Here is a 14,111-nt window from a genome sequence, read left to right on the forward strand (position 1 = left end):
CTATTTCTGCTTCCTGCTGTCTATGCTACGATGTTGTGTAGCTATGGGCACCATGTGGGAAACAAAAGTTTCATGTATAATATGAAACCCAGACAATGGTTGTAATATTATGACAAAAATCTAATAAAGCAGGAAAACTGGAGAAGTAAAGGAAATTAAAAATGACCTATAAATCTTACAGCTATATTTTTTCTAGCTAATTCCCTTCATGATGCATCTGAGTTCAAGGTACATATTCTAAGTTTAAATTTGAAGAAAGGACCTGCACATTCTTTTCTCTGAAAAGTCAACTACACATGCATTGGAAGAATTTTCCAAAGGACCACTCTTTTACTATAATATGTTCCTCTGTATACCATGTAGTAATTGTCTTTCATCTGCCTGATCTAATTTTGTACATCTTTAGACCACGCTACAACATAATTGTACGTGCCATCCACTTCTCCAACTCCTGGATGACAGCAGGCAGTCATTTCTTAATGACTTACTGATCAAGTGATGGTTTTCCTCAAGGCCCTACTGCTGAATCAGCTGCTTAAGTTAGGCCCGCAGCACTACCCATGGCACTGTTGTATTGGGTTGGCCAGAAAGCTTGTTTGGGTTTTTCTATATGAATGGTATGGTTAAACCTGAATGAACTTTTTAACTAACCCAATATAAAAGAGCACATCATCATCTCAATAGGTCACATATCAAACAGTACAGATATGAAGGATTCATTCTTCTTCTATAAAATGACAGATAACAGAAGGAGCAGGGTGAATGGATTTCGTTTGTGGGTAAACTGCAGATCTAAGTGAGTGGGCAGGCTGCCTAGCATCCTGATCCAGGCTGTTCCTGTCCTGCTAAAGTTTTCGAGAGGTATATGGACCTTGATGGCTCAAGTGGTAAAGAATCTTCCTTGCAATGCAGGGGACCCAGATTTGATCCCTGGGTCGGAAAGATCCCTAGAGGAGGACATGGCAACCCACTCCAGTATTCTTGCCTGGAAAACCCCATGGACAGAGGAGGCTGGTGGGCTACAGAGAATGGGGTTGCAGAGAGTTGGACATGACTAAGCACACACGCATACATGGCAAGTCCCTCATAGATTCTCAATCACCTTATTATTGGGTTTACTCCGGAAAAAGATCAGCAATAACTATGAAAACAAATAAATGAAGTTCTTACAGGGCGAACTTATGCTCATGTGACATGGGGGACCTGTTTTAAATGGACCATTTGTATTACAAGACCCTCTGTAGTAAACTTTCCTCTCTTAGTTTACAGAGATTTTTTTCTTTTGACCTTTGCTGCCTTTCTGGAAACCCTCTCTTCTTTCTCCCCCTCCTTTCTGAGCAGAGAGCTAGGCTGTAGACAGTATGAGTACCTCGGACCTCAGGCCTCTTTTCCTGACCAACTACCCAGTCCTTAACCCCTGATAGCCTGGCTCTTGCTCTGGTGAGTCTTCCGAAACTGCCAGTATCAACTAACTGTCTTGGTTTTCATCTTCTTTTACCTAAGCAATATTTAACACTTTAGCTATTGCTTGCTTCCTAAAAAAAAAATCTCTTCCTCCTATGTTTCTTCCCTTTTGTTTCCTTTAATATATTTTCCTTATCCCTCTTCTCTAAGCATTTCTAAATGTTATTAATCCTAACTTTCCTAGTGGCATCAACTATCAATTGAGTGGAATATTTGAAGCTTATGGAATTTCACAGAAGAAAACAGTATCAAGCTCTTTCTTGTGAAGTGATAAACTCATTCAACAGCATTACATAGTAAGGATGCAGGTTTTCTGGGAATAAAATCATAGCAGATAACCACTGTCTGAGTGATATATAAAATCATAGTAGATATCATAGAGGATATGAATAACTATCCTCAAGGAAATTAGAGCCTAATTCAGAAAATCAGACAGGTACACAAATACCTACAGAACTAGGTCAACAGAGGTGTATTTTTACAGGGATACAGATTAAAAAATTTTGTGAATTCTATGAAGGAAAAGATTACTTCCAGCTAGGGTGGGAAAGGGGAATCAGAAAAGGCTAATTTTAGGAAGAAGTTGTATTTACATGTGCATCTATTGAAAAGAAGAAATTAAGACTTTTAAAAATACAAATCTTTTAACAGAGAAAAATACATATGACTCTTTCAAAATATAAAACTTTTGGTCATTTAAGAAGACCCTATTATTTCTAGAAAAATGGAAATTCATTTTCTTCATGTGTCATATTTATTTGTATAACCTCTTTCCTTCATCTTTTTTCCATAATTTTTTTTTGTTGCAAAATTGGGTAAAAAAAATGTAGTATATGCATACCATGGAATATCATTCAGTCTTAAAAAGGAAGGAAATTCTGACGCATGCTACAACATGGATGACACTTGAGGACAACATGCTAAGTGAAATCACAGAGTCACAAAAGGACAAATGCTGTGCTTTTCCACTCATATGAGATGTTAGAGTAACGGAATTCATAGAGGCAGGAGAATGGTGGTTGCCAGAAGCTGGGGGGAGGAAGAAATGAGCAGGTACTATTTAATAAGTACAGAGGTTCAGTTTTGCAGGTTGAAAAAAGTTCTGGAGACGGATGGTGGTAATGTTTGTACAATAATGTGAATGTACTTAGTGCCACCGAAGTGTACACTTTAAAATGGTTAAGATGGTAAATTTTATGCTATGTCTATTTTACTACAATTTAAAAATTAATATTTTTAAATATAAAAGAAATTTACTAATTAAAATTTATGTAGCAATCTTACTCCAAAGAGAGAATAACTCTCCTGAGGAAGGCTTCAGAGCTATCAGCATCTGAGCTTCCTTAGCAAATGAATTTCAAATATCATGAAGAATTTCTTAATAACCTCATATCTGGAATCACCATGCACAAGGACATCTGATGAAACAATGCTTTTTTTTGGAAACACTTGTCCATTTAAAACTTTGATTTTCTATTAAAAAAAGAAAACTTAAAAATTTTCACATAAAAGAGTACCTCCATCTTAACATGATAACAAATTTTTTTTTTTTTAGGGGATAACAAAATTTTTATAAAGACACAGACAAGTCATCTGAAATAACTGCTGTGAGTTCAAGTCATGGCAGTTGACTGGATGGTTTCTCTCTCATCAATAAGTAGGACATTGAGAAGCCAAGCCTTACAGGAAAGAATTCAAAATAATCATGAAAATATAAATGATCAAAGTGAAAGTGAATGTTGCTCAGTCGTGTCAGACTCTTCGAGACCTCATGGTGTACAGTCCATGGAATTCTCCAGGCCAGAATACTGGAGTGGGTAGCCTTTCCCTTCTCCAGGGGATCTTCCCAACCCAGGGATCAAACCCAGGTCTCCCGCATTGCAGATAGATTCTTTACCAGCTGAGCCACAGGGAAGCCCATAAGTGATCAAACCCAACTAGAATTTAAAGGCTAGAAGACTCCTTTGGGATTAAAACCACTTTTTGGAGTTCAGGATTCCTCAAGCAGCCAAATCCGAGGAAATATAATTTTCCTTCACAAAAATACAAATGAGGAAGGCAAAAACAGCAGCAAAACGTAAAGAAAATACTAAAATAGGAAAAGCACATACTTATTTCATAAGATGATCCAGACTACTTTACCTTTTTGGTAACTTGAAAGGTCTGGATGGTCTGGAAAAAAGCAAAGGAAAAACAATCAGAAACAAGGCATCATAATATAAACAAATTCTTTATACATTTAACATTTCACTTATTATCTCTCTTTATGAAAGAATCCTTGAAGAGTTAAAAAAGACATTTCTATTTGAGAGATTTTGGATTTAATAATGAATGTTGACCACCTTGTATGCCAGTAGGTGGCATATTCTCAGATGTTCATCACAACCTCCTAGGGGAATCATAGTCATACCAGACAATCTCCAAACCTATAGCTACAGATTCCCTCATCTCTCTCACAACAGGAAGCCATATACCTGTCTCCAATCTGAGCTGCTTCTTACTTATCAAGGATCCCCCAACATCTTTTTCTTTTAATTTGGACATCAATACATTCTTCAGCTAGAAATATCATATCGCCTTACAGTTACAAAATTCACTGCTCATGTTTCACCATTCTGGAAGACAATGGTTCTCCCCATGTGGGATGAAGACCCCTGGGACTTCCTCATATCCTTCACAGGGTTTTTGAGGGCCTCCCTTTTCCAACCCCATATCTCTTTAAGGCTGGGTTTCCTCCATAATATATATTTCAACCAAACAGCAGACTGCAATAGACTGACTGCAGAAGCAAGTATGAGAAGCCTGATGTCTCCTATTAAACCATACATCAAAGAGACTTACAAAAATGTGAAACAGTGCTAATCACCTCACTAAAGTTTTTTTTTCATTTTGGAAATTATTTTTCATAACTTATGTTAACATGTAAAGGGCTTACAGTCATTATTTTAAAAGAATTAAATTAAAAAATTTAAATTTCTCAGTTTCAATTCCAATGTGGTACATATCAGATATAACACATAAAATATTAATAACTCTGGATCCTTAATAATTTTGAAAGTGTAAAAAGGTTGTGAGATCAAAAGGTTTGATAACCACTACAATAATACTGAGAGGATATTTAAATATTTGCTTAGTAAATGAGTAATTTCCTACCGTGGTATACTCTCTCCTAATCTGAAATCTGCCACCAGGCTGTCCCATACTTTGAGGAAACAAAAAGCAAAATGAAACATCTATTTTTGGTTTTTCTACTTCAGTCTATTACTCTTCCAATAGTTAGACCTCTGTTAGGAAAAGACCCTGATGCTGGGAGGGATTGGGGGCAGGAGGAGAAGGGGATGACAGAGGATGAGATGGCTGGATAGCATCACCAACTCGATGGACATGAGTTTGAGTAAACTCCGGGAGTTGGTGATGGACAGGAAGGCCTGGCATGCTGCGATTCATCGGGTCGCAAAGAGTCAGACACGACTGAGCGACTGAACTGAAATCTAAAGTTTCCTTTCTTATTTTTCCTTCTCTATTTATATGTCTCACTAATATATATGTGTTTATTCTGAAAAAAAATATTTATTTAACTCCTGGTATTGCCATGAATGAGACCAACAGGGTCTCAAACTTCACGGAACTCACATTCCAGAATGTACTTTGTATCAATCTGCCTACAGAAAAGATGCATATGTTCTAAATTTCATGTTTTTTGTACATGTCCTCATTGATGACTCTAAGCCCCTTAAAAATATTATACTCAAGGAGATGAAAGAACCCCAGAGGTTGCAAGCCCTGGAAACAGTCTTAGAGAAGACATATTCCAATTTCCACCCCAGTCTTATTTTCAGAGATGAGCCTCTGTTTGCCTTTGGTCATTCAGGGTCTTAGGAACAGAGCTGCAGAGAGAATTCATGTTTCCTGATCCCCAACTTGCTGTTCTTAGCCTTGTGTGTGTCAATCTGTAATACCAACGGGGAAAAATGACATAGGTATAATCATAAAGTATTCATCTGTCATATATGAAAATAAGTAGTATTTCTTTGGGGAGATATGGAATTTAGAGTTTCCAGTAAGAAGAGCATAAGAGACCTTGTTGCTCACAAATAAATATGAGACCAAATATTTGTGAATATTCTTTAGCATTACTAAAGAAATCAACCCTAAAATGTATTACTTTTTCATATATATACAATAAAGAGAATTCCCTTTAAAAGCTAAAAACTGACATTAAAAGCATACACAGGGACCTATCTTATTTGTGCTCACATCTCCATAATCTAGTATAATGCAGGGTCCCTTATAGATGTCAGATCAGAGTTTTCTGGATTAATGAATTAATTAATCTTTTATTAATGAAAATTAATGAATCTTTCATTACTTTTCTCACCTTCAACAGATGTGAAATCAGTAGTCAATGGACAGCAAAATAATGAAGACATAAATATCAACACAAGTAAATTTAGCTCTATTTCCTATTTGTTTATCCACCTGTTAAACATACACATAGACACAAATGCACACTCTGTAACTTCAACACATTCATATCTGCAAATCCTAAGCTCCTTCACCACTTTACTACATTTTGCAAGTTTTCATTTGTGTCTCTAAATCCTATAATAGAGGCCCTTTTATTCGATGCTGCAAGAATCATTAAATTGGTGGCTAATCAGAAAGGTTAAAGTAAAAACTTCTTTAATGGTGCCATAGACATTCCTTACATATCTAATTGTAACTTATGCTCAGTCATCTCTGACTCTTTGTGACCCCATGAACTGTAGCCCATCAGGCTTCTGTGACCATGGAATTCCCCAGGTAAGAATACTGGGGTGGGTAGCCATTTCCTTCTCCAGAGGATCTTCCCAACCCAGGGATCAAACCCACGTCTCCTGCATTGCAGCCAGATTCTTTACTGTTTGAGCCACCAGGGAAACCCAAATGCATACACAGGTGCCAAGGGAAATCTACCAAGGGAAAACCCCTCAATCCTCTCAAATATAATTATATATTGACATTTTTAAAAATATGTTTTACTGAGATATAGTTCACATTTGTTGCTGTTCAGTTGCTAAGTCATGCTGATGCCTTGCAACCCCATGGACAGGAGCACATCAGGCTCCTCTATCCTCTACTATCTCCTGGAGTTTGCTCAGTTCATGTCTGTTGGGTCAGTGATGCTATCTGTCTCATCCTCTGCTGTCCTCTTCTCCCTTTGCCTTCAATCTTTCCCAGCATCAAGGTCTTTTCCAAAGAATTGGCTCTTCCCATCAAGTGGCCAAATTATTGGAGCTTCAGGTTCAGCATCAGGCTTTCCAATGAATATTCAAGGTTGATTTCCTGTAGGACTGACTGACTTGATCTCCTAGGTGTCCAAGGGATTCTCAAGAGTCTTCTCTAGCACTACAATTCGAAAGCATCAATTCTTCGGCGCTCAGCCTTCTTTATGGTCCAACTCTCACATACATGACTACTGAAAAAAACCATAGCTTTGACTATACAGACCTTTGTAGGCAAAGTGATGTCTCTGTTTTTTAATACACTCTCTAGGTCTGTTACAGTTTTCCTTCCAAGGATAATTATTCCATTTAAAGTGTACAAGTTAATGGGTCTTAGTCCTTCCACAGAATTGTGTGACCATCACCACAACCACACACTGCTTTTTAAAGAACATACCTGAATACCAATGATGAAGCTATTAATGAGCTTTGCAAGAAAATTTGTTTTTACAGAGATGGAGACTAAGACAATGACCAAAGAAGCCAGTCACTTAACCTGTACACAAAACCTTAATTTGTCACTCTCATTATACATTCTCAAAACTACCCCTTGAATTTCCACAAGAAATTAACAGATTTTGCTGTCTTTAGACTGAAGGTGATCCCCAGAGCCACAGCTCTGAGCTGGATTATACCCAGCAGTTGCAAAAAGAAAAGATATTTTATTATATACATTTTGGGTCGTTACAAATATAAATATTTTTTTCCCTCCTATTCACCCCCATTAACTTTTTTTTTAAACTGAGAAATTCATGGATCTACAACTAATTTATTCCCAAGGGACAGAAACAACTATATATTCATCACATTCTTTCTGCTTGAGTAAAAACTTCATTTTATGTTAAAGTTGAGACAATAAGTAGAGATTGTTGACATCAGTTGAGAAAGAAAAATTGAGGTTACCGCAAAGATACCTCCTGGGAAAACATTAGATCCCTTTGAAGTTTTTATACTAATGGACATGACAAACAGATGTTTGAAACACCAAAACCACAACTGCAGGTAAAACATGAAACCTGTTTGATTTACGGTTTAAGGTGTTGCCATCTTGAATTCTGCCCTACAATCTCTTAACAGAACATAGCTGTTTAAGGAGGCAAGTGAGGGAATCCACCACATACTTTCATGGTCAAAAATAGTCTTTCTTCATTTGTGCCATCTTTCTGATTTGCTACTTTTAATAGCTATCTAATAAAATCTGCAGAATAAATTTTTTCCTCCTAACCTCAGTCTTGTGTTGCTAAATAACAACTGGTAAAAACAAAAAGAGAGAAACAATGTTTTTCCAAGGTTCACTCACCTTTTAATAGCATCTGGTCAAAACCCATGCCAAAAAAACAAATAAAAAATAATCATCTTAGGTGGAAACATCTGCTTGTTCTTTGGTTAGGGTTGTAGACATTTTCTTTTCTGCTGAGAAAAAGCCCCAAGGTGGATGACATTTGCAGGCTCCACAACACAACTCCTACAGGCTATAGTGTAAATAAGCTTGGGTTGTGCACAATCCCCAGATGACTAGCTGGAGTGTCATTCTCTCTCCCACTCAAGAAAACATTTCTGTATGTGACTGGGTAACAGCGACATGATTGTAGAGCTAAATTCAACTCTTCTTTCAAAAAAAAAAAAAAAAGAAAGCACTTGCAAACTCAGTACTCATACTAAGTAATTAATTGCCTCTGGCATTTCACATTTGAGAACTGTATAATAGCAGTTGAGAACCTTGGCTCCAGCTCAGATGACCAGTGGACTGTAGTATGTGCACATATATTGGTCAAGGGACCAACTAACGAGAGTGTAAAGTTCTCAGAAGAAGGGAGGGTGGGGGGTACAAAGAAGGGTAATCAGGACCATGGGGGTTGGGGGAAATACAGAAAAAAGGAAGATCTTTTAAAAAGGTCATAAAAAAAGTATGGGAGGGAAAAAGCTAACAGGAAACAGGAAGGAATGTAGAAAAGCTACAAATGGTCTATTTCTTGGTTTCCCTCACCTTTCCTCTTTCTTTTGGTAATTTTTGGGAAAAGAATGGCAGATTGTAAGGTGAGGGTAATGGGGCTGCTAAAACATGAAAACATTCCACCCATCTAGAGAGGTCAATTGTTGAGGTAACTGCAAAATTAATATAACAAGTTAGTAAGGGACAGTATCAAGTTTCATAAATTCCAAATAGCTCTTCCTAGCATTCAGGAAAACCAAAGCTATGGAAAAAAAGAGTTCTGTATATTTCTGAACAACTAAAATCCTGTGAAGGAAATACATTTTCCACTTCATGTTAGTAACCAAATTTAAACAAGAAAATGCTTAAACTAGCATATTTTAGTCTCAGTAGTCCCATATTTTAGTCCCACAGGATTGTGCCACATTGCCTTTTTGTAAAAGGGGTATTCTGCAATGAATAACTTCAGTTCAATGCTGGCATGTTACAAAGAAAGTATCTGAAAATAAAGAATCCACACTTTGATAAGCATTCTTTAAAAGATTTCCAACAAAAACAAAACCAATCTTTATCACTAAGTATTTCCATGAATCATCAGTGGCATGCTTGGGGTCTAATGTGAAGATGAAACAGATACTCTGTAGACAACCTAAGCTTGGCCTCTAATTCATCTTCATGCACCAGAGCTAAATGTTTATGGTCTGTGTCAAGTGATTTGAAAGATAACAATAACCACAACTACTTGCGTAATGCATGTCCTGACTGCTCAAGAGATGTTGACTCAAAAGTACCGGTCACTTTGACATCTCAAACTACTGTAACTGACCAGAGTCCCACTACCATCAAAAATATAAACTAGGAGAGGGACTTCCCTGGCAGTCCAGTGGTTAAGACTCTGCTCCCAAAGCAGGGAGTTTGAGTTTGATCCCTCCTCAGGGAGCTAAAATCCCACATGCCTGGGGGCCAAAAGACCAAAACATAAAAGCAATACTGTAACCAATTCAATAAAAACCCTAAGAATGGTCTACATCAAAAAATCTTTAAAAAATAAACTAGGAGAGCAAGGAAAAGGTTGGATGTGGACTAATATTTAGAGAGCATGTAACAAATACACATCTCTTTATAAATGTTAAAAAAGAAATTGAGCAGAAATTAAATATTTGAGTATGAGGCAACTGTCTAAGAAAACAAGTGAACTTAGTAATCAAAAAATGTGAGTTAAAACTGATAAATAACTAGGTCCTACTGGATAGCACAGGGAACTATATTCAATGTCTTATCACAATAAACTGTGGAAAATTCTTAAAGAGATGGAAATACCAGACCATCTGACCTGTCTCTTGAGAAACCTGTATGCAGGTCAGGAAGCAACAGTTAGAACTGGACATGGAACAACAGACTGGTTCCAAATAGGAAAAGGAGTACGTCAAGGCTGTATATTGTCACCCTGCTTATTTAACTTATATGCAGAGTACATCATGGGAAACGCTGGGCTGGAGGAAGCACAAGCTGGAATCAAGATTGCTGGGAGAAATATCAATAACCTCAGATATGCAGACAACATCACCCTTATGGCAGACAGTGAAGAGGAACTAAAAAGCCTCTTGATGAAAGTGAAAAAGGAGAGTGGAAAAGTTGGCTTAAAGCTCAACATTCAGAAAACTAAGATCATGGCATCTGGTCCCATCACTTCATACCAAATAGATGGGAAACAGTGGAAACAGTGGCTGACTTTATTTTTTTGGGCTCCAAAATCACTGCAGATGGTGATTGCAGCCATGAAATTAAAAGACGCTTACTCCTTGGAAGGAAAGTTATGACCAACTTGGATAGCATATTTAAAAGCAGAGACATTACTTTGCCAGCAAAGGTCTGTCTAGTCAAGGCTATGGTTTTTCCAGTAGTCATGTATGGATGTGAGAGTTGGACTGTGAAGAAAGTTGAGTGCCAAAGAATTGATGCTTTTGAACTGTGGTGTTGGAGAAGACTTGTGAGAGTCCCTTGGACTGCAAGGAGATCCAACCAGCCCATCCTAAAGGAGATCAGTCCTGGGTGTTCATTGGAAGGACTGATGCTGGAGCTGAAACTCCAGTACTTTGGCCACCTCATGCGAAGAGTTGACTCATTGGAAAAGACCCAGACGCTGGGAGGGATTGGGGGCAGGAGGAGAAGGGGATGACAGAGGATGAGATGGCTGGATGGCATCACCAACTCTATGGACATGAGTTTGAGTAAACTCTGGGAGGTGGTGATGGACAAGGAGGCCTGATGTGCTGTGATTCATGGGGTCACAAAGAGTCAGACACAAATGAGAGACTGAAGTGAACTGAACTGAACTGAAGGAAGTAATGCAGAAGACTAATGAGGACTAAAGTGTAATGCCCTTTTGTTCATAAGCATAGTGAACCTTTATGATTTACTTTACAAGATTCAAATGGCACTTGCTACTAGCTGAATATAATAAAAATAAATGGTATCATACCCACAAGCCTACTTAAAACAAGAAAATTGCTGGAACTGTAGGAAACTCTAAAAGTCTTCCTTCTAATCTTTGTTTTCATATAACAAAGGAGAAAAAGGTACAAGGTTACAGAGAAAGTCAATGAAGAGCCAGGTCTAGAATGTGAATTTTCTGCCTTGATCCTATACTTTTGGCCACAACCTGGAAAAGAGTACACTGATGGAGGTTATGAGATACTGCTTGTGAACCAGAAATGGAAAGAAGGGCAGAACAAGATCTTATTTAAGAGCAAATGGTACATGTTCATAAGCGTGCATCTCACTGAGGTGTGGTTTACAGTAAGGAAAAAAGTGACAGCAACCTAAAGGCCCATTTATTAATAGAAGGATGCTTATTAATGGTAGTACATCTATACTGTGGAACACTGCACAGAACAAATTCTCAGAGGTATACTTACACAGATGTATACTGATACAGAAAGGGCGCCAAGACAAAGTGAGAAAGTTCAATATAATTTCATGTGGCATTTTTGAGAAAAACTATATAAAATATGTAAATGTACATTAAAAATTCAGAAGGGAACATGGCAAATCAATAGCCTTGTTTACCATGAGAGAAGGAATCCAGAGTGAGTTTTACTTTATATTTTTGAATCCTTCATGAGAATGTATTCATATATTCATTGTACAGTTACAAAGAAGTGGAAAAGAACTTTACAGAGAGAAATTGCATACTTATTCATTTAGGTACACGTGACTGAAGTATTTTATTTGAAAATTTCTCTCATTGACAAAGACTTTAGGAAGAATGAAAACATCTCAGATAACTATATACTAGATGAAAATAGCTAACACTATACACAGGTCACAAATTATCAAAGAACTTAAAACAAAATACATTTAATACAAAATCTACAGTTAACTTTGTTTAATTCAAGTATTAACTGCACAGTTTAAATGATACCACGTAATATGATCTTCACTGGAATCACCTGGGTAGCTTATTTAAGAAAGAGATTTCCAGGGTCCTCAGGGATCTGGTTCAGTAGGTCTTGGAATAGAGCCTACACAGTCAGAGTTTGAACCACTGCTTAGGACAATCTGCCAGGAAAATGTGACTTCCAGACAAGAAGCAATTAGAGAACAGTACAAGAAAATAATAAAAACTTAAAGGTATAGTACAAAATATTGAGTAGGGGAGATGATATTGGAACAGAGTACTCCACAAAGAACAGCAACTGAACTCGACATAAGTGGAGTTTGAACTAGGTCTTCAAGGAGAGTCAAGATTTCAGACAGATAAACAGGAGGCACAGTTTCCTTGGAAACAAACAGTACTAAGTCCTGTGCCAGACACCTTCCCATAGCAGCGTGAGCAATGGCAACTGGACTTAATGAGGGAATAATACAGAGCTAGTGTCGTGTTCCAGGTGTACAGTGTGGAGCAAAAAAGAAATGACGAAGAGTTTAATCTTCCTTTAATGATTCAGAAAGCCTCTAAGAACCTTATACATACATATGTGAATCAAAATGTGAGTATCTGTTGTCATAAATATATTATTATATGATATATAATAAGATTGGGACTGACATAACACACTACTATACAGGAAATGGATAGCTAGTAAGAACCTACTATGGAGCACAGGGAATTCTACCCAGTGCTCTAATGGCCTGAATGGGAACAGAGTCTAAAAGAGTGGATATTATGGCTTCCCTGGTGGCTCAGACAGGAAACAATCCGCCTGCAACACGGGAGACCTGGGTTCAATCTCGGCTGGGAAGCTCCCCTGGAGGAGGGCATGGCAACCCACTCCAGAATTCTTGCCTGTAGAATCCCAATGGACAGGGGAGCCTGGGGGGCTACAGGCCATGGGGTTGCAAAGAGTCGGACACAACTGAGTGACTAAGCACGCACGCACGCACGCACACACACACACACACACACGTATATATGTATAACTGATTCACTTTTCTGTACAGTAGAAACCAACACAACATTGTAAATCAACTATACTTCAATAAAATTAATTAAAAATAAATAAAAATTGGAAAAATAAAACAAATGATTATATAATTATGTTATTTATATATTATCATGTTATTAATATAAAATATATAGATATGGTTAATATGTAATTATATAATCAATAATATTAAAATGTATATATATTACATGAAAAAAACTCTGGTGAGCTTTTGGATACATTTATATATTCTATGTATAACACACTTTCATACTCTCAGTTATTTAGAACCCAGTTCTCCTGCACTGCACGTGGTTTCTTTCCCATCTGAGCCACCAGGGAAGCCCATTAATATTTATTCAATATACATAATGATGAACTTTAAGTACAATTAGAAATGCCTAAAACTTCACTTATCTCTACATAAGGAATTAAAAATTTCTGTAGTACCTACTGAAATGAAGCTAGAGATAATTTGAATTACAGCACAAAGGGGTTGTCCAAAAGGTTAGTCTAGAAGTTGAGGGCATAGTTCTTTAAGTATATTTGAGAAGTTTACATTCAACCTGATTCAACAAATACATTTCATTACTTTCATTAAGGTAAGATACACAAACATTTCGCCACTTTCAAAATTTTATGGATCTTGGCTTCCCTGGTAGCTCAGATGGTAAAGAATTCACCTGCAATGCAGGAGACCTTTGTTTGATCCCTGAGTGGGAAGATGCCCTGGAGAAGGGAATGGCTACCCACTCCAGTATTCTGGCATGGAGAATTCCATGGACAGAGGAGCCTGGCATGCTACAGTCCATGGGGTTGCAAAGAGTCTAACACAACTGAGTGATTTTCACTTTCACTATCTGTAAAAAAGTAAAAATGTTTGGCATTTTAATTACAAAGTATACAAATAAGAGTTTGTTAATTAAAACCTCAGTTAGGTCTATTTGCATTCCTGAAAATAAGTTATCTATTAATATTTTATTAATAGGACAAGACCTTCATCAATTAGACTGGAGATCAAAA

General features: G+C 37.2%; 1 protein-coding gene across 7 annotated transcripts in view; it reads right to left on the minus strand.

Moving 5' to 3' along the window:
* DISP1 (dispatched RND transporter family member 1) overlaps positions 1–14,111 on the minus strand; it is a 219,321-nt gene that overhangs the window by 18,691 nt on the left and 186,519 nt on the right. For all 7 annotated transcript variants that reach the window (XM_070474471.1, XM_070474470.1, XM_070474472.1 and 4 more), the window contains one exon: positions 3,607–3,636. In XM_070474471.1, coding sequence (XP_070330572.1) covers positions 3,607–3,636 — 30 coding nt within the window. The remainder of the gene's footprint in view (positions 1–3,606; positions 3,637–14,111) is intronic.

Source organism: Odocoileus virginianus, chromosome 11 (genome assembly GCF_023699985.2).
Source record: "Odocoileus virginianus isolate 20LAN1187 ecotype Illinois chromosome 11, Ovbor_1.2, whole genome shotgun sequence".
In the NCBI taxonomy this organism is placed as follows: domain Eukaryota; kingdom Metazoa; phylum Chordata; class Mammalia; order Artiodactyla; family Cervidae; genus Odocoileus; species Odocoileus virginianus.